Consider the following 20,593-nt stretch of genomic DNA (forward strand, 5'->3'; position numbering starts at 1 on the left):
CTATAGGGGGGCGAGTATGCAAAGCCTTTAATGCCTGTTAAAAGGGATTATTGAGTTCATAAACAATACAAACATTGTTGTAGTGTTTCTAACATCATCAGTGTTTTTATTTTTGCTTATGTGGGTGCAAACTGCAAAGTGTGTTTATTGTACCCATAATAAAAGGTTCCTTTGAAGTTGATGTCCAACCAAAAAAATGGGAATCCAAATTTATCCTTTTTGGGCCAAAAAATCACGTTTTAGGGAAAATGCGTAACATTTTTTTCCAAAATTACAAATACTGATATTTCATAATTAACTGATAACTCTATTGACAATCTCATAGTACGAAACCTGGAAGATGAAAGGAGTAGGAGACCAATAATTTATGTTAAGAAACGTGTATTAGTAAGCAGGACAAAATTGGTAAAATATGCATTTTTTCAATTAAGCCGTTTTCTTAAACTAGAAACACTGTGATTGTTTTATTGCATTGGGAGAATAAGTTTATCATAGGAATGTGATAGACTTCATATGAGTGAGGTTTGCTGACCCCCTTCTTCCGTTGACCATATAGTCCTTGTTTATTACGCACTAAAGGGAACATTGAGTTTGTAAACAATGCAAACATTGTTGTGGTGTTTCTAGCATTAGCAAGCCAGAACACAATGTTTTTATTTTTGCTTATGTGGGGCCAAAGTGTGTTGATTGTACCATTAATAAAAGGTTTCTTTGAAGTCGCTGTCCAACCAAAAAAATGAGCATCCAAATTTATCCCTTTTGGGCAAAAAAATCACGTTATAGCGAAAATGCATCACATTTTTTTTACCAAAATTAGAAACACTGATATTTCATATATCAGATATTATTAAGATAACTCTATTGACAATCTCATTTTATAATATTAGTACGAAAAAGAAAGGAATGGCAGACCCATATGTTAAGAAAGGTGTATTTATAAGCCGAACAAAATTGGTGAAATACGGTATGGTCAATTCCCCGGGTCAATTCCAAGCGTTGCGGAATGATGCAGACTGCTTTCGTACTGTAGCAGCCAAACATGTATTAACAGCACAAGGTGAATAGCATAATGGCAAAGTATTTTTGGTAAGTGAATGATTTAGGTAGGAGAATTTTTTCCAAACCACCCTAATTTCCTAATATGCATATGCAAACTTTGCGTTGCGGAATGATGCGCATGGGAGCAGTATTTTTTTCACTAAAACGTTTTTGGCAAAACTCTGTGAGTTTAGTAATCTGAGATATTAAATTTTCCACTTAATGTAAAGCTTAGGATGTAAACTAACAATTACCAGTATCCATTTGAAAAAAATTCTTGGGCATCGTTTCCAAATTTTCCGACAGTGGGTCACGTTGCGGAATGATGCAAGGAGTGTTGCGGAATGATGCTGTGTGTAAAATCCCATATAAAATGAAAAGCAGTCCATATTTGATAAATAAAAATAAAAATATCAATACATTTGAGTAAATTGTGTTTTATATACTTAGCTAATTATGTTACATGACAAATATCAATATTTATCCAAAAATTATAATTACCGCGTAGTATTTTATCTGATAATTTATGTTGCAGGGTCACATTCCGAAATTAACATTATGTCAACATTCTGCTAGTCTAAAATTCTTGGAAGTGAAATTTGGCACTGGATGTTAGCCACAGGATGTAACATAACAACTATCACCATCTATCAAGAAAAAATCAGCACAGTTTTTATTTTATCGTAAATTTAAAAAAAAATCCTTGCAATCCATGAATCCTTATCGCGTTGCGGAATGATGCAAGGGGTTTTGTGGGTGAAATGTCACTTACAATGGTTCAGGTAGTGGTGAAACATCAGATACTGTGAAGATAGTTCTGTACAATGCATTTCAGAATGTTTTAGCACAAAATTGTGTTAAATTTGTTCAAACTGGTTCATTATGAATAACGCATCATTCCGCAACGTTGCGGAATGATGCAACTTTAATTAATTTAACTTCAAATTAGACTTTTTGAAAATTATTTTTGTTTCATTGGATAGGGATGAATAAATTTGCTTTGCATTCTAATTTTAATGAAACCCAACCTTGTTTTAAAATCGCAGTGCTAATAAATGATACTTTTGCGTTGCGGAATGATGCTTTCAATCGAAAAATTAATTCTCAAACGATGCTGACGAAGATGCATGTTATAAAATATGAACATTTCTGGTGTTTATATTTTGAGTTACTTATATACTTTATATTCACATGCATACTTTGTTTCCAAAATCTTACAGTACAGAGCAGCTGTTGTGTTTTATGTTTTGCTGCTTTTACCAGTCAAGAACATGCAAATTTATGCAAATTAGGGTGTTTTTCTAACAATGAACACCATTTCCTCAGAAAAAAAGTATGTTTTCAGAAAATATAGCTATATGAGACCAAAATCACATACTTGGCATGATTTTTAAATTTTGACAATTTGGGCGAGCTTGCTTGGAATTCTCGCTATTCACAATAAGGGCGCCGCCAGCGGTTTGCGATGTAATCGTGATGTATCATGGGAAAAGGTCGACATCCAAGTACGCGCAATACGAATATTACCATGCTATTACATAGGAACACGTGACAAAATACATCGCAAACCGCTGCAGCGCGCTGGCGGCGCCCTTATTGTGAATAGCGAGAATTGACCATATGCATATTTTTCCATTTAGCGTTTTTCTTAAAGTAAAAACACTGTAATTTTTTTACTGCACTGGGAGAATGAGTTTACCATAGGAATGTCACAGACCCACACCACTCCACGCCATACATAAATTCTGCCAGTCACATTTCCCCAATATGAAATTTTTTTAAAGTAAAATTTTAATTTTAATTTTAATTTTACTTCATTAAAGTTTAGCGGAGGCGGGGTTCGAACTCACGGCGGCGGACTGCTTTGGACACACTATGAACCCAGCGCCTTAGACCACTCGGCCACTTGTCTTGTTGGAATTCATTTGAAACTTATTTGAAGATATAATCGCAACTTCAACATAGGCCTACCACGTGACAAGCAAAGGCAGAAAACGTACCATATTTTGGAATTTTATTTGCCTAAAAACATTTATGTGTATTATTAGCGCTCAATTGTTGTTAACTGCGTGTTTTATACAAAAAAATCCAACAATAAACATGATAACTGGGCGTCTATATGGACAATACATTATATCGATTTTGACACGTGCTTGTGTCTCAGTACATTTCCATGGTCAGTAAAATACTATAGAGGAAAACCTACCATTTTCTTGTATAACGTTCGATGTTTTGATCAAGTATGTGAATATTCGACATTAGACCCAAAATGTTTTTTCAGGAAATAAAAGATTAGATTGCCATAAAAACGAAACAGTAATCTTTGGTTGGGTCTAATGTAATATTCATATAGTTTTCAACGGTTTTTCTATCCTTATTCTTGCTCAATTAAAAAAATATTTTGGCGTATATAAAATTGAAATAAAATTCTCTGCCTCTTAAACGACATCAAATGTGCCACAATTGGGTATCACGAATCGTTATATATGATGTGCAGTTAATATTCATATTTTCTTTTATACAGAGGATGCTTCAGTTTTGACAGGAAAAATATTTTCTTGAAAACCCTCTCACTCGGTTATTTTAAAAAGGTAACCACGCTTCCCTAGAATGTGCAATAAATTAGCATTAAAATTTTTCTTATTCTAACAGCAAGCGTTTCTAGAATGTATTATGGCGAAATGTGGTGTATCACAGACCTAATATGAGTGGATTTTGCTGACCCCCTTCTTCCGTCGACCGTGTGGTCCTTATCTATATTCACACTTAATAAGCCACAAAAAAAAAAGATATATACCTTAAGGGAAGGGGTATGAACGTTTGGACAGTATTTATTGTGGGACATTCGAGCACATCAGACATATCGAATTGCATTATGAATACAAAGAATGTCCTTCTGATATCAAATAATTTTGATTTTTTGAAATTCGCAATGTAATACACATTTTATGGCAAATCATTTATACTTAAAGTGTATGTAGGTGGGATGAAAAGCCGACGATCAATTGAAAAATTTGACCTTTTGTATTGAAGATATGGATTTTTTTCCCCAAAACACCAAAAAAAATTAGGGCTTTTGGGAAAAAATCCATATCTTCAATATGAAAGGTCAAAATTTTCAATTGATCGTCGGCTTTTCCTCCCAGCTACTACATACACTTTAAGAATATATCATTAGATTTATAAAATTTACTTCGAGGACTGTTATATATCAAAAATGTGAAAAATATCAATTTTTTATAATATGTCATAAAATTTGTATTATATCGTGATTTTCAAAAAATGAAAATTATTTGATATCAGATATACATACTTCGTATTCAGAATGCAATTCGATACGTCTGAGGTGCTCTCATGTCCCCTAAAAAATACTGTCGAAACGCTCAAAACGCTCATTCCAGATCCCTTAATCATGTTAATTCTGAGGTCCGTTTTCTTTGCTTCTACTGCCCCATAGTAATTAAAGTATCTTTTCTTCACTTTTTACGGGCCCCCTAGGTTTTAAAGCCAATGTAAGTTACTCACCATGCTCACACGCACCGTCTTTACGAAATAACTCAAGGATATCTTGACCAAAATTCTACTCACGATGATCAACGTAGACCAACGACACCATTAAATGTCCGCAAGTAAAGACCGCAACACGGGGTAAATAACAGACCCCGGTAACAGACAACAACTAGTGACACTCTGGTACTGGTAGTTTAAGTTCTTCTGGTTCAAGCTTATTCCGCTTGACAACAGCATGCATGGATGATGCGTTCAGATGATCCTACTTGACTTTCATGACAACGATGCATGCCTATTGTTATTTAAATAACATGATCAATTGATTAAGGATGAACTAGCTATCACGTTCGATCGATCGATCGATCGATGAAAAACTTTCAGCTTTATATATTTGAAGATGTTTATTTTGGAATATTTATGATTGAATAAAAATTCCTTTATAATAAAAATTCCTTTAAAAATGGAATGGGGCAGCCAATGGGAGCTTTGATGTGATGTGCTGAAATGTAACCGTCTGGGTACAATTTTCTTCTTTAAAACAATAATGTAACATTAGCATAGAAAGATTAGGAAATGTAAAGCATATCTATTACAGTGAGAGAGGTGTAAAATCGTACTGCATGGGATGTAAGAGGATAGGTTTCAAATAAAAAGGAATAAAGTCACAATTTCGGTTACTATTGTTAGGAAATCATGTTGTGGGAGGGGGGGAGGGTGTTGGAGCAGAATTATTTTATTCAGAATATAGGTTTGCATATTTAATTCTTAAGGATTGTTATCCAAGTGGACATATGATATAAGTTCTAACGGTAGGTTGTAATACCTGACAATGTTGCATGCCTGGGGTCCATTTCACTCAACTTGAAGCTTCGTAAGTCTCGAAATCGTAAGTCTCGACGAGTCGTAAGTAACATTTCACTTAACCTACTTACGAACACCTCGTAAGTAATAGGGATTTCGTCTATTGGGTATGCGTAACGAGACATATTAGTTAGTGAAATGGACCCCTGGTTATTGAGTTAACGGAAAGTCGCCGCGGATATCAGGTTTTAAGAGCATTTGAACTTGTTTTAGCATGTTTAAGCGACACAAAAGTCACAGTGTATTGGGTGTTTTTATTAACCCATTAATTTTGTATTTCAAACAAAGATGACAAGACTATACGCACAGTATTTTAAGGATTTTTAAAGGTAAATGTTTTAAATAACATAATACGACGAATGTCAATTGCTACTACCGCGCTTGATTATCCAGGGATAGTCTTAGGCCTACCTCTGTTTTTTGTTTGTTTTTGTTTGTTTGTTTAAACGGTCGCTCCGTTTTTTTTTCGATGGAATTTCTGGTTCCTTGATCGACAAAGCAGCTTTTTGGATCAAGAAATCGGACACCAGGCTCTTTACCGTGGAAACCAGTCTTCTCGCTCTCTCTTATTATGTTTATTGGACAAATATGTGTCATATGCGTGCGCGTTTAAATGCTGTCTCTATTTATTCCATTAAATTACGCCGCTCTTCACGAATCACCTCTGTGTTCGTAATAGCGCCGTATCTTGAAAAGCGTTTTTAGAAAGCATTAATTGGCCATGTGTTTTGAACTGGTACACTGATAGCCTGGAGCCGTGACATTGGCGCAAGATTTTTTACATTCTTATTCAATTTTAGTTCACATCATGATACCCTGCATAGGTAAATTACATATCAAATTAAAGCTATTGATGAGCTCTTTAAAATGGTACCTTAACTTTGCACATACTATGTGAGTTATGATTGTTTAGGTAAAAAAGTCACAGGGTGGAGCCGTGGCTCCCACGCGGTGTGCTCCCACGCGGTAAATTTGGTTTGGAATAGAAATCAGCAAATTTATAGCTAGTAACCTACCTAAAATGATTTAACTCAGCTAATTCAACTTTTATTTCATCATTGGCATTAAAGATTAGGCATACTGTATAATTTAGGTTTATAAGTTAGAGGTTGGAAACTGGAGCCCTGAACTTGAAGTGAAATTGCGGCTGTTATTGCCATGCAGAAAAGGCGAAATATATAATGCGGTAAAATTTGTAATCATCGTTTTTCTGTCGTTGATGTCTTGTGGCTGGTAAAATTATTAATTAATACTGTTTAAAAGTGCAATTGAAAAAAGCTTTAGACTGTCCCTACAGTCAGTTACAAGAAAATGGTTTAAAAAAACAACATTGACGTGTAAAATTGTAAGTTACCCAAGGGGGTGGATGGAGCCTTATGCAAAAGAAAGTGACAAAAGTGCTGTGCAAAACTTGCAATTTAAATAATCAAATCTGATCTTAAACTTAAAGCACTAAGGAATTATTTGGCCCATATCACTACAGGGTGACTTGACCTGAAGCCCACAGATATAATGCGACATCATATATGTTCCATTTCCATGTAACTTACTAGACTCTAGATCTTTAAAGTGCCGGTATGCCCAATTGTACAAAAGGTAATTAGGCATTGGTTAAATTTTTAGTTATCAATCAGTTAGAAAACATTGTATGTATGTGTTTTTGTGCAAATTTGTGTCCAGGGTAACATAAATTGTAACTATTTGTACAAGTATTATCAAGAGCATTACCAGAATTTGAACAAATTCGTATATTTTTTACGTTCCGACAAAATGTTTGCGCCATGGAAAATCTATAGCAGGTAGTATAGTAAAAGTATACATTTTTGGAAAGCTCTAGCTCTATAGAGCTTAAATATAATGTTCTTTTTGATGTGGGGTATAAGATAAAAACAAAATATCACACAAAGTTTTGAAAAATTTTCATGAAAAATCTCACATTCTACTTGCAATATCTCCCTAACCATTAACCCCACATAAAAAACAATGTCATTTTTGGTTTCCTTGTGGAATTTCCCCTCAGAATATGTATAGTTTTCCTATGGTAGCATACACAGTTACTGAAATAATTAATATCAAATGAAAATTGGTGCATTTCGCGGAACTGAAAAAGTGAACTTTTCATGTCACGCGAAAATCTACCAGTTCAAAACGCATGGCCAATTTTGTATTTCAAGCATTAATTCCCGCTCTATATAGAAGTACTTTACTTGCATTAAATGCATATTAGTAAAAAGTAATAAAATCAAAATCAAAACCAAGTTTATTCATATTTATAGTTTATTCAGTAGCACATACTTTTAAACAAAACAGATGCAAAGTTAACCTAGAAAGACCGAAATTTAAAGTAATATTCAAATTCCAGCCAATAGTGGGGCGCCGCGCCCCAAAAAGGAATGGGGCGTCGAATGGGAGCCTTTGATGTGATGTGTTGAAATGAATATTTAATATAATTAAATATACCGATTTGGAACACCTAATTTCAATACGAGTATGAGAATAATATGACCTTTCACCTGATACCATAATCTGCATTTTGATGGGGTTAAGTGGGGATGAGACTGTCAATCGGGTCACCCACATTTAAATGCATGATCATTAACAAATGCGCATGCTCACTAGCTTTTAGCCTGTTGACATCAAAACCACCAAGAACTGAAACAGAATTTTGTACACAAACACCCTGACCATGACTCGCCAAATTAATTTCAGAGAAGATGTATGGATGCATCTTTTCTGTTAATTCTCTGTTATGACCCATTCCATGTCAACTCCAGGGATGTGCACCGCAGCACCTCTTCAATTTTTTCTTTTTCTGTGTGGTGGTAGATATTGATGAGAAAGTAAATTCCGAAAATTTGAGCTTCATACTCCATTTCGTTTTCCGTGGCATCAATTTGAAATTTAGGGGGTCAGCGTAAAAATGTGTCGCAACGCAAGACAACATTTGGAGGTCCATAAATGTATAAAGGAACCATTTACAACTTTGAAAAGTATGTATTCTGGGGTACTTATTTGTGTAGAATTCAAATCTGGCATCAGAAAACTTGTAACTCCTTTACTTTGAAGATTTTGGGGGGTCAGAATAATTTCTATTTTAGCTGAGATATTACCCATGATGGGGCCCTCAAAATGCAACTTCGTCCATCAGGACCAACTTTGGGGGTCAAAACTCCAAAAACAAAAAATGTAAAATTGGGGTTTTACTGTCCATTATTTTCAGCTCAAAAGCCCTAATAGGACTTACTCTTGATCAAGAGTATTGAGCCTATTAAATACTTTTAGCTGAGATATGGACAGTAAAATTATTTGTACTTTTTGAGTTTTGATCCCCCTGAAAGTTGGTCCAATGGACGAAGTTGCATTTTGAGGGCCCTCTATCTTCTAAAGTAACGGAGTTCCACGTTTTCTGCTGCCCGATGTGAATTCTACACAGATAAGTACCCCAGGATACATACTTTTCAAAGTTGTAAATGGTTCCCTTTATACATTCATGGACCTCCAAACATCGTCTTTCGCGTTGCGACACATTTTTTACGCTGACCCCTCTAAATTTCAAATTGATGCCACGGGAAAACGAAATGGAGTATGAAGCTCAAATTTTCGGGATTTTACTTTCTCATCAATATCTACCACCACACAGAAAAAAAAAATTGAAGAGGTGCTGCAGGTGCACATCCCTGAGTTGACATGGAATGGGCCTTATGGAACCAATTTTAAAACCTCTCTTTTTCATAGATATTCCAAAATAGACATCCTCAGATACATTACTACAACAGTAACTGCGATCAGAAGTAGTTCAACAGTACCTGTGACCAGAGGTAGTTCAACAGTAGGCCAACCTGTGATTAGAGGTAATTCAACAGTACCTGCGATCAGATGTAATGCAACAGTAACTGTGATCAGAGGTAGTTCAACAGTACCTGCGATCAGAGGTAGTTCAACAGTAGGCCTACCTGTGATCAGAGGTAGTTCAACAGTACCTGCGATCAGAGGTAGTTCAACAGTAGGCCTACCTGCGATCAGATGTAATTCAACAGTAACTGCGATCAGAAGTAATTCAACAGTACCTGCGATCAGAGGTAATTCAACAGTACCTGCGATCAGATGTAATTCAACAGTAACTGTGATCAGAGGTAGTTCAACAGTACCTGCGATCAGAGGTAGTTCAACAGTACCTGTGATCAGAGGTAGTTCAACAGTAGGCCTACCTGTGATCAGAGGTAATTCAACAGTAACTGTGATCAGAGGTAGTTCAACAGTACCTGTGATCAGAGGTAGTTCAACAGTAGGCCTTCCTGTGATCAGAGGTAATTCAACAGTAACTGTGATCAGAGGTAGTTCAACAGTACCTGTGATCAGAGGTAGTTCAACAGTAGGCCTACCTGTGATCAGAGGTAATTCAACAGTAACTGTGATCAGAGGTAGTTCAACAGTAGGCCTACCTGTGATTTGAGGTAATTCAACAGTAACTGTGATCAGAGGTAGTTCAACAGCAGCTGGTACCTGTGATCAGAGGTAGTTCAGTACCTGTGATCAGAGGTAGTTCAACAGTACCTGTGATCAGAGGTAGTTCAACAGTACCTGTGATCAGAGGTAGTTCGACAATACCTGTGATCAGAGGTAGTTCAACAGTAGGCCTACCTGTGATTAGAGGTAATTCAACAGTAACTGTGATCAGAGGTAGTTCAACAGCACCTAGTACTTGTGATCAGAGGTAGTTCAGTGATCAGAGGTAGTTCAACAGTACCTGTGATCAGAGGTAGTTCAATAATACCTGTGATCAGAGGTAGTTCAACACTTAACATTAACTGTAACAGCTTGTAACCACATGTAGTGCAACAGTAAATTGTGATCAGAAGTAGTTCAACAATAACTGTGATCAGAGGTAGTACAAAATGTGATCAGAGGTATATTCAATAGTAACTGTGATCAGAGGTAATTCATGTAATGTAGTACATGTAACATGTGTAATGAGAATGTGATCAGCACGTTCATACACTTCATGCTTCTTCAAATGACCTGACTTTGTGAAGCCTTTATTACAACATGTATACTTATGGTAAGGCTTATCGTTCGTGTGGAAATACGTTCATGTTCCTTCAAGTGTGAACATGCATCTCGTTGTATGAAAACGTGATGCGCTTTCAAGGTACCTGTCTGTGTGAAGTCTTTGGTACCAATTTTACACTGAAGGGCCTTTTGCAAGTATGAATACGTTTATGTGCCTTCAAATTGCCTGAGTTTGTGCAGTTTTATCAAAATATTTATTAAAAGGCTTCTGTGTATACGTACCTACATGTTTTTTAAGTGATCTGATTGTGTAAAGCCTTTGTTACAAATCTAACAGGTTTCTCTAAAGTATGCATTCTTTCATCTTTCTCCTTAATTACCTAGCGTTGTGAAACCTTTGTTACATAATATACACTTAAAAGGCTACTCCTTTATATGTATTCGTTCATGTGTCTTCAAATTACCTGACGTTGTGCAACCTTACATAATATACACTTAAAAGGCTATGTATTCGTTCATGTGTCTTCAAATTAACCGACGTTGTGCAACCTTTGTTACATAATATACACTTTAAAGGCTACTCCTTTATATGTATTCGTTCATGTGTCTTCAAATTACCTGACGTTGTGCAACCTTACATAATATACACTTAAAAGGCTACTCCTTTATATGTATTCGTTCATGTGTCTTCAAATTACCTGACGTTGTGCAACCTTACATAATATACACTTAAAAGGCTATGTATTCGTTCATGTGTCTTCAAATTAACCGACGTTGTGCAACCTTTGTTACATAATATACACTTAAAAGGCTACTCCTTTATATGTATTCGTTCATGTGTCTTCAAATTACCTGACGTTGTGCAACCTTACATAATATACACTTAAAAGGCTACTCCTTTATATGTATTCGTTCATGTGTCTTCAAATTACCCGACGTTGTGCAACCTTTGTTACATAATATACACTTAAAAGGCTACTCCTTTATATGTATTCGTTCATGTGTCTTCAAATTACCTGACGTTGTGCAACCTTACATAATATACACTTAAAAGGCTACTCCTTTATATGTATTCGTTCATGTGTCTTCAAATTACCTGACGTTGTGCAACCTTTGTTACATAATATACACTTAAAAGGCTACTCCTTTATATGTATTCGTTCATGTATCTTCAAATGACCTGACGTTGTGAAGTTTTTATTGCAAAATATGCATTTAAAAGGTTTCTCTCCAGTATGAATACGTTCATGCTCCTTCAAATGACCTGACGATGTGAAGCATTTGTTACAAAATGTACACCTAAAAGGCTTCTCATTAGAATGAATACGTTCATGTGTCTTTAAATCACCTGACATTGTGAAGCATTTGTTACAAAACATACACTGAAAAGGCTTCTGTTTAGTATGAATTCGTTCATGTGTCTTCAAATTACCTGACGTTGTGAAACCTTTGTCACAAATTGAACATCTAAAAGGCTTCTCTTCAGTATGAATTCGTTCATGTATCTTCAAACTACCTGAGGTTGTGAAGCCTTTGTTACAAAATGTACATCTAAAAGGCTTCTCTTGAGTATGTATACGTTCATGCTGTTTAAAATGACCTGATTGTGTAAAGCCTTTGTTACAAAATGTACACTTAAAAGGCTTCTCATTAGAATGAATTCGTTCATGCATCTTCAAACTACCTGACGCTGTGAAATCTTTGTTACAAAATGTACACCTAAAAGGCTTCTCTTTAGTATGTATACGTTCATGTTTCTTCAAATGACCTGATTGTGTAAAGCCTTTGTTACAAAATGTACATTTAAATGGTTTCTCTTTAGTATGTGTACGTTTATGCTTTTTCAAGTAATCTGACTGTGCAAAGCATTGATTACAAAATGTACATCTAAAAGGCTTCTCTCCAGTATGTATACGTTCATGTTTCTTCAAACTACCTGACGTTGTAAAGCCTTTGTTACAAAATGAACATTTAAAAGGCTTCTCTTTAGTATGTATACGTTCATGTTCCTTCAAATGACCTGATTGTGTGAAGCTTTTAATGCAAAATGTACACTTAAAAGGCTTAGTATGAACACGTTCATGTCTCTTCAAATTACCCGAGGTTGTGAAACATTTGTTACAAAATGTACATGCAAAATGTTTTTCCTTGTTTAATCCTTTATCTTTTGTGTAGTGTCTTCTTCGACTCGTGGGTGATTCCCCTGATGCGACAGAAATCCTTGAATGTTTGTCGTAATTCCTTGGCCGATCGATACGTTTACAATGATTCCGTTTACCCTGCCTATCATGTAGCTGTTTTCCGCACCTCGTCTTGAGTTTAGAAATAGTGACACCTTTCTTTGCATTCTTATTTGAAGTTTTCTTTCCATCTTGGTGCTTCCTGTTAAGCTGTTGGAATGGTTCATGCGTGTCTTCAAGTCCTGCCTTGTTTCTCTTCTGCTGTTTGTTTCTTGACTTTTGCATATTGCATTCACTGCGTTTCGTCTGCTGAGCCATGGACGTCATATATCTCGCTTTGCTCTTGTAGTCATACCAGTAAGGACGGATTCCCATTTCATGGTGTCTTTTATGAGACAAATATCGTAACACTTTGTTGTAAAATCTCTGCCCGCAATATTTACATACATGCGGCATTAAGTAGTCCCACTCACGTGGACGTCTTTTTGGCATTGTCTGTAACGGAAACATGAGTAAGCAAAAAATGCATACGATTAGCGAAAGAAATACTATACAGGGTGTATCAAAATAAAATATACAGTTTGAAATGTGCCATTAGATTAAAAGGTGAGGCATTCGGTCAAAATGCTAGAGTTGATAGCTGAATCAACATCTTGTCCTCCCACAACTGTAAAATCACTGGCGTGAGACCACTAATAAGGACTCAGTTGCTAGTAAAAAGGCGAGTAAAAATGCAGTTGTTCTAAGTCTCTTATAATCAAAGCAACATGAAAATCACATGTTTCACCCCCGGGGGCACTTCAATATGGATATAGGTGTAGGGCTGGCACTTTCGCACTAAGGGGCATTCGGTGAGAGTAAAATGTATAAAATATGGGGTCATTGGGTGAGAACATTACTTTTTTTTAAATGGCATCTTTGGATGAGAGCCAAAACAGCGCCACAGAAACCTCGAAAATCGAATTGCTAGTCCTAAATGTCTTCAAATTTCATTTTTTTTTTTTCAAAATAAGTAACAAAATCAGTGATAAATGAAAGTTGCTGTTCAAAATGAACTTGTAAGGGTCTTTGGGTGACAGATCAAATGGAAAAATAGAGGGTCTTCGTGTGACAGAGCATGTGTTCGTAAAAAAATATGGGGTCTTTGGGTGACAGCAACGCTGAAAAGGGGGGTCTTAACAGCCCTACATACGCGTCACCTCCAAAGTGGGAGTGCCCCTTGGGGCCTTTGACCCCCGGGGTCACTTCCATTGTGGCCTAGCGCCTGTACACCATCCGCGATAATAAAAACGCGTAACCAGGGTAGTTTTTCGTGAGTAGGCACGATACGCGCGTATCGTGTTTAGGGTGTCAAAAACATGAACAATCGGAAAAAAGGGTACCAAAATTGCAATGTCTAATAGTACGCTGAAACGAAATTTAGGGTATGAAATTGGATAAAATCCCTGTTTAGGGTGTGAAAACAGGCGCATGTTACCGTAAAATGGGGGTAACTTTGGGCACTTTTCAGAGTTTTTAAACCACTGCTTCCAAACAAAACCAATTATATTTCTAATTAACTCTTTTTTGTGACATTAAGGTTCCTTCTACACCTTGAAGTTGAAAAAGATTTTTAATAATTTTGTAAGGGTGCCCTAGGGGTTCAAAATGACCTGACCAAAGTTACCCCGCCTTTGGTCACAGTATTACATTCCATGAAGGAAAAAAAATCAAAAAAAATTGATCTTCGCTGAATATGGGCAAGTTGTTGTTTTTTGTGACATTTGACACCTTGCAAAATTAATCAAACACACATCCTTGCTCACAAATATCGATTTTTATTTTTTCTGAAAAAATGTAAAAAAATGCTGATTTTTGTTCAAAAATCTCGCTTTTTTCGTAAATTTCAAGGAAATTACACATGAGCGACTATTATTTCTTCCAAACAGATTTCTTAACAATTTTTGACACCAAATATGACTAAAAACAATATTGCTGTACGAAAATATGACCATTTAAAAAAATATATTTGACCGACCAAAGTTACCCCTATTTTACGGTACCTGTTTAGGGTATATGGTTTTAGCAAAGGGTTAAATCCTTGTTTAGGGTGCTTTTCAAAAATTGATTATAGCGGATGGTGTACAGGCTTTAATGGAAGTGACCACCCGGGGTTTGACCACTTTCTTTACAGTACGGTAATTGACATTGTTAGCCTTTCACATGGCCACCAGGGCATGACCACCATTCCTCTGCTCCATCATATCAGCTCTCCTCAACATGACATTCACACCACGTCTTATGGAAGGTCTGTCCTGCCTGCGGATGTCGACTTGTGCAATATCTGGAGTTCATCAAGGTCTGAGAACTTATGAAACCCTTTCATTTCAAATAGCCCCACAAGAAGAAACCTAGAGGTGTAAGATCAGGAGATCTTAGGGGCCATCCCATTTGGTGCTTTAAAGCAATCACACGATTGCCAAACAATTCTGCAAGGTTCGCAAAAATAGCCACTGTGTCCTTATTGATAGTCACACGTAGTAATTTTTACAGTTGTGGGAGGACAAGGTGTTGATTCAGCTATCAATTAAAACATTTTCACAAAATACCTCATAATTTTTGTGGCGGGAAATAATTCCGCCAAAATATTAAATCTTTTCCCACAACTAAATATCATAGTCAGGAAATTATTGATTCATCTGGTAGGTTAGAATCACAACTTCCATATACCGGGGTACTTAGTTGTAATTATCCCAGATAATTCTTGATTTGGTTTTAGAGTCTTGGATTGTCGAGGTTTTTGATCAAAAAACGTCACTCGGTGTAAACAGAGGAAGAGGCTTACGCATCATACGCTGGAACATGGAAACATTCAAACATTACAACTAGCGCACGAGATCAAATTAATGATGCTTAATCGTTATTCTTAATATATCAATATACAGGGGAAAGAAGAATTACGCATCACATACTAGCACATTTCGGCCCTGATTTGGTAAAACGATCTAACTTGAAATTTGAACATTTTGACATAAATCCATATCATGGGTAATGTGAGGCCACCATGCCACCAAATAATGAGATTTTTATATTTTCTAAGACATTAGATCTGTTTAATAATTTATTTTATTCAAAAAGAAAAACGGTAAGTGTTCAAACTTTAAAGCACTATTTCTCGAAACAGCGATTTTAATTTCAAGTAAGATCATTTTACCAAATCAGGGCCGATTTAAACATGAATTTACAAATGGAAACATAACATGCATAGGCAGATATACCAGAGAAAAAACTCCGGACATACCTGCCTCTGCGGGGACTTGAACCCCAGACCTCTCGCTTGTCGGGCGAGCGCTCTTACCACTGAGCTTCACAGACTGTCCCTGATAAACAGGACTCAAGTCTGGTAGTTATGGATATGAGCAGTCAAGGGTGAACAGTACAAACAACACATTACATACCAGTGTATTTTGAAACATGAGGCCATAACTCTTCTCAAATTAATCCGGGTAATCAGTTTCCCAGTCTATAACACTGACTAGCACACTTCTAATAGTTGAGTATAACATTGCACACCTCCATTTTCATCATCGTCAATAATTTGTCATCATCATATGATCTTCAAGTTCAACTTTTAAAAACGGGTGATGCATGTGTCACAAACCAGAAACAACATCGAACATATGAAAACTGGATCTGGCAGATGATCTTATTCATCATCATTAATTTGTCAGCATCGATCAATAATTGGTACATCTTAAATTTCACATTTTTTACATTATCCGTCAACTTGAAAACAGAGATAGCAAAAAAAAGAAAAGAAAAAAAAAGAAACAAAAACAAGCAAAAAATAGAAACAGCCCCACCCACACCCCGCAAATTAATAAACCATCGAGTAAGGTCCGAAACATGAATCTTATGTAGGTATATACAAGACTAGTGTAATGTGTTTTACGCTCGGGTTTTATAATCTTTGGTTTTAAAGCCAATGTAAGTTACTCACCATGTTCACACGCACCGTCTTTACGAAATAACTCAACCAAAATTCTACTCACGATGATCAACGTACACCAACGACACCATTAAATTAATTGAAATGTCCGCAATACGGGGCAAATAACAGACAACAACTGACACTCTGGTAGTTTAAGTTCAAGCAACAACAGCATGCATGGATGATGGATGATGCATTCAGATGATCCTACTTGACTTTCATGACGATAACGATGCATGCTTATTGTTATTTAAATAACATGAATCAATTAATTAAGGATGAACTAGCTATCACGTTCGATCGATCGATCGATGAAAAACTTTCAGTTATATATTTGAGGATGTTTATTTTGGAATATTTATGATTGAATAAAAATTATTTTATATTAAAAATTCCTTTAAAATGGAATGGGGCCACCAATGGGAGCTTTGATGTGATGTGTTGAAATGTAACCGTCTGGGTACAATTTTCTTCTTTAAAACAATAATGTAACATTAGCATAGAAAGATTAGGAAATGTAAAGCATATCTATTACAGTGAGAGAGGTATAAAATCGTACTACATGGGATTCAAGAGGATTTGTTTCAAATAAAAAGGAATAAAGTCACCATTTCGGTTACTATTGTTAGGAAATCATGTTGTGGGAGGGGGGTTCCAACATACATCATTTGTAGAGGTCACGCGTCAATGGTGAGAGCACTGTGTATTGTGTATAGGAAAACGGACAGTAACTGCAGTATGCAAAGTTCGATAGCCAAAAATTACCAGTTCCAAGGCTCACAAAAGTGCTAAACCTGCAAAAACAACAAGGATCAATGATGTAAATCACTGTGCACACTCGGTAAACCAAACAACCAATGTAGGTACCAAAACAGGCAAAGCTCGATGGCCAAAAATTTCCAATTTCAGAGCCCACAGAAGTGTCAGCAAAACAGTACAAAATAACTTGGAGCAGACAAACAAAACCAAACAGACAAAAAACAACCGACGTTTCGAGCAGATAAACTGCTCTTCTTCAGGGACAGACAACAAAATATAAAAGCAAACAACGAAGTAGTTTAAAAACAAATTCGAGTCAAAAACTGAAGGCAAGTTCAAATAGAACTCAGTAGCAAACAAGATAAGCTCAGAGCAAAATAAGCATGTCTTACTTCAATGAAGTACAGTTTACTACCCAAGTGCTTACAGCTTTACGTGTTATCAGATCAAGTGCTTACAGCTTTACGTGTTATTTTTGATACCATGCAACATAAATGTTGAAGTTTTAAAAGATTTAAACTTTGCATTACAATTTCTTGGAAATATTCCAAAAACATTAATGTGTGTGAGAAATTTTTTAAGCCAGCTGGAATTCTTTATACAATAATTCTTTGTGCAACATTTATATCAACATTAACGAAAACATATATTTACAAGTACCGAGCATCATCTTAAATGCAAGCTTTCATTTTCAATATCGTGCCGGTTTTCAAATGTTTTGCAAGAAACAGATTATTTAAAAAGAACTAAAAGGATTTCACAGAACAAAATATGAAGCCCATTGACAATTAACCACTAGTGCGCATCAGAGCTCTGAGTGCGCATTGTGTTGAATGATCTTTCTTTCGAACTTGGAACGAAGTGAATTGACGCGTGCGTTATGTAATCGCTTATTTCTTCGCGATCAGTCATACGATTCAAGTAACATTGGCGTATAAGATGCAAAATAAGATGGGCTACACGCTGATGTTTAGTTTTTTGGATTCTGATATCTATTTGCCCAAAATATTTACAATAACGTTTTTAAAATGATTTCACGACCTTTATATAACCCGACATTTAAATGTTATTAAAACGTTTTGTAAAAAACATTTAAAGAAAATTTTTGTGTTTGCTGGGTGCAAATACTTTAACATAATGTTATTTAAGTGTTGACAAAATATTTGGTCAAAAATGTTTGCAAAAATAGTTTGAAATTTCGAAAACATTTAAAATATATTGTTGTAGTGTGTTTTCATACAAAGCGTTTTAAAACGATTTCAAAGCCTTCATGACCCGATATTAAAACGTTTTTACCTAAACCAAAACCCAAAATGTAACTTATTTAAAACGTTTTAAAACGTTTTTTTGTGTTTGCTGGGCACAGATCTACATGTACAGAAGACGTAAGCAGTGTACTACTTCATTAATACACATATCTTCAGAAGATGTAAGCGGTATACTAGTTCATCAATACACATTTCTACAGAAGACTTATGCAATGTACTACTTAATTAATATACAGATCTACAGTAGAAGTATAGGTTTACACAGAGGTAGGTCAACAGTAACTGTGATCAGATGTAAGTCAATTATGGTAACCACGGGTAGTTCAACAATAACCGTGACCAGAGGTAGTCCAGCAGTAACAATCGCCGAAGGGTGATCAACACGTTCATGCTTCTTTAAATGTGCCCATCCACCACAAACTGGTCGTAAAGTCAGCATTTTCCATTTTGAGATACAATCAAAAACAGATTTGGATTTCTATGTAAAATATACTAGGAATTTGACTTTTGATGAACCATAACTTCATTTCTAGATGTCCGATGAAGCTGGTTCATCAAAAACAGATTTGGATTTCTATGTAAAATATACTAGGAATTTGACTTTTGATGAACCATAACTTCATTTCTAGATGTCCGATGAAGCTGGTTGAGGTGTCACTGTAAAGCTGAAAGTACATTCTTTCAAAATCTGCAATAAACAGAAAATGATCTACAGCCGACTTTACTACCACTTCGTGGTGGATGGTCACAAATGACCTGACTTTGCGAAGCCTCCCTTACAACATGTACGTATACATAATAGGCCCAGATGATAGGCTTATCGTGCGTGCAGATAATCGTTCATGTTCCTGCAATTGACCTGAGTGAAATCTTGGTACAGAATTTACAGTTAAAATTATTCTGGTTGGTATCGCTGGACATGAAAACGTTCATGCGTTTTCAAGATACCCGACTGTTTAGTATTTATTACCACATTTGCACTGAAAGGCCATTTGTTTAAGGGGGTACTACACCCATTGATTTTTTGTTTGCATTTTTTTTTGCATTTTGTGAAGAAATTACAAAAAAAAATTGGACAAAGTGGTATGCAAAATGAAGGGGCAAATTTTCTCATTTTATTGGTGGCATCGGTATCAATGTAGCTTACATGCTTTTACAGATAGAAGCCAAAAGGAGGTACATCACTGATGATTTAAATTCACTTCATTTTGGAAAGCTTACTATCAACGGATTTCGTTAAAATATTGAATATGTGTTGCTAACACATTAGGGAAATAAAGTTGATATGTAAAATGGGAATAAGTGGTTCCTGATTTCTTTTATGACTTCATGAACTTGGTGCGCCACAACTATAAAAAAGGAACTGGTTAAAATGCTTCTATTTTCAATGTTGAGCTATATTTTGTATTTTTAACTTGCGACATTATTGCACTGAAACTTAATTAAGCCATAGGTAACAGGTTACAACAACCATACTACAGCAATGATGAAAAAATTGTATTTCTTGTCACCTATACAACCATATTGGGTAGTTTTCCGTAAGCTTAACTTTTGTGATTTTGGTAACTATTTTATATTTATTTGTGAAATCCATCTCAACTAGGCATTCTAAATTGTACTCACCATTTACATCCCAAGGTATATTAGTATATCCACCATGCACTTCTCGATATATATCCAGTTAAAGACAGAATATCAAAATTATGCCTCATTATGATATCACAGACTCTCACATGTGTATTCAAAATTGATGCTTAAATTTGACCTGAACCAATTGACCTATAACCTGACATACGGTGACCTAATAGCCTTTTCTTCTCCTAACAACTAATGACTATGCATCCATTGTATAAGTGTTTATTTAATTTATTCAGTGTTATATCATGGTAGGTATTTTGCAAGCACCACTAGATTTTCTATAGAGAGTATAACAAAGGATTTAATATATTCTATTCATGTACCCTACTTGAACATGTTGAAAAGAATAAATTATGGTT

The 20,593-nt window shown here is 35.7% G+C and overlaps 1 protein-coding gene across 1 annotated transcript in view; it reads right to left on the bottom strand.

Moving 5' to 3' along the window:
* The window catches only part of LOC140143341 (uncharacterized), a 31,467-nt gene extending 26,806 nt beyond the window's left edge, over positions 1-4,661 (bottom strand). Inside the window, exon 1 of the mRNA XM_072165197.1 lies at positions 4,564-4,661. Coding sequence (XP_072021298.1) covers positions 4,564-4,566 — 3 coding nt within the window. The 5' untranslated portion in view covers positions 4,567-4,661. The remainder of the gene's footprint in view (positions 1-4,563) is intronic.
* Between the last annotated feature and the right edge of the window lie 15,932 nt (positions 4,662-20,593).

The sequence above is a fragment of the Amphiura filiformis genome, unplaced genomic scaffold, assembly GCF_039555335.1.
Source record: "Amphiura filiformis unplaced genomic scaffold, Afil_fr2py scaffold_21, whole genome shotgun sequence".
Taxonomy (NCBI): Eukaryota; Metazoa; Echinodermata; class Ophiuroidea; order Amphilepidida; family Amphiuridae; genus Amphiura; species Amphiura filiformis.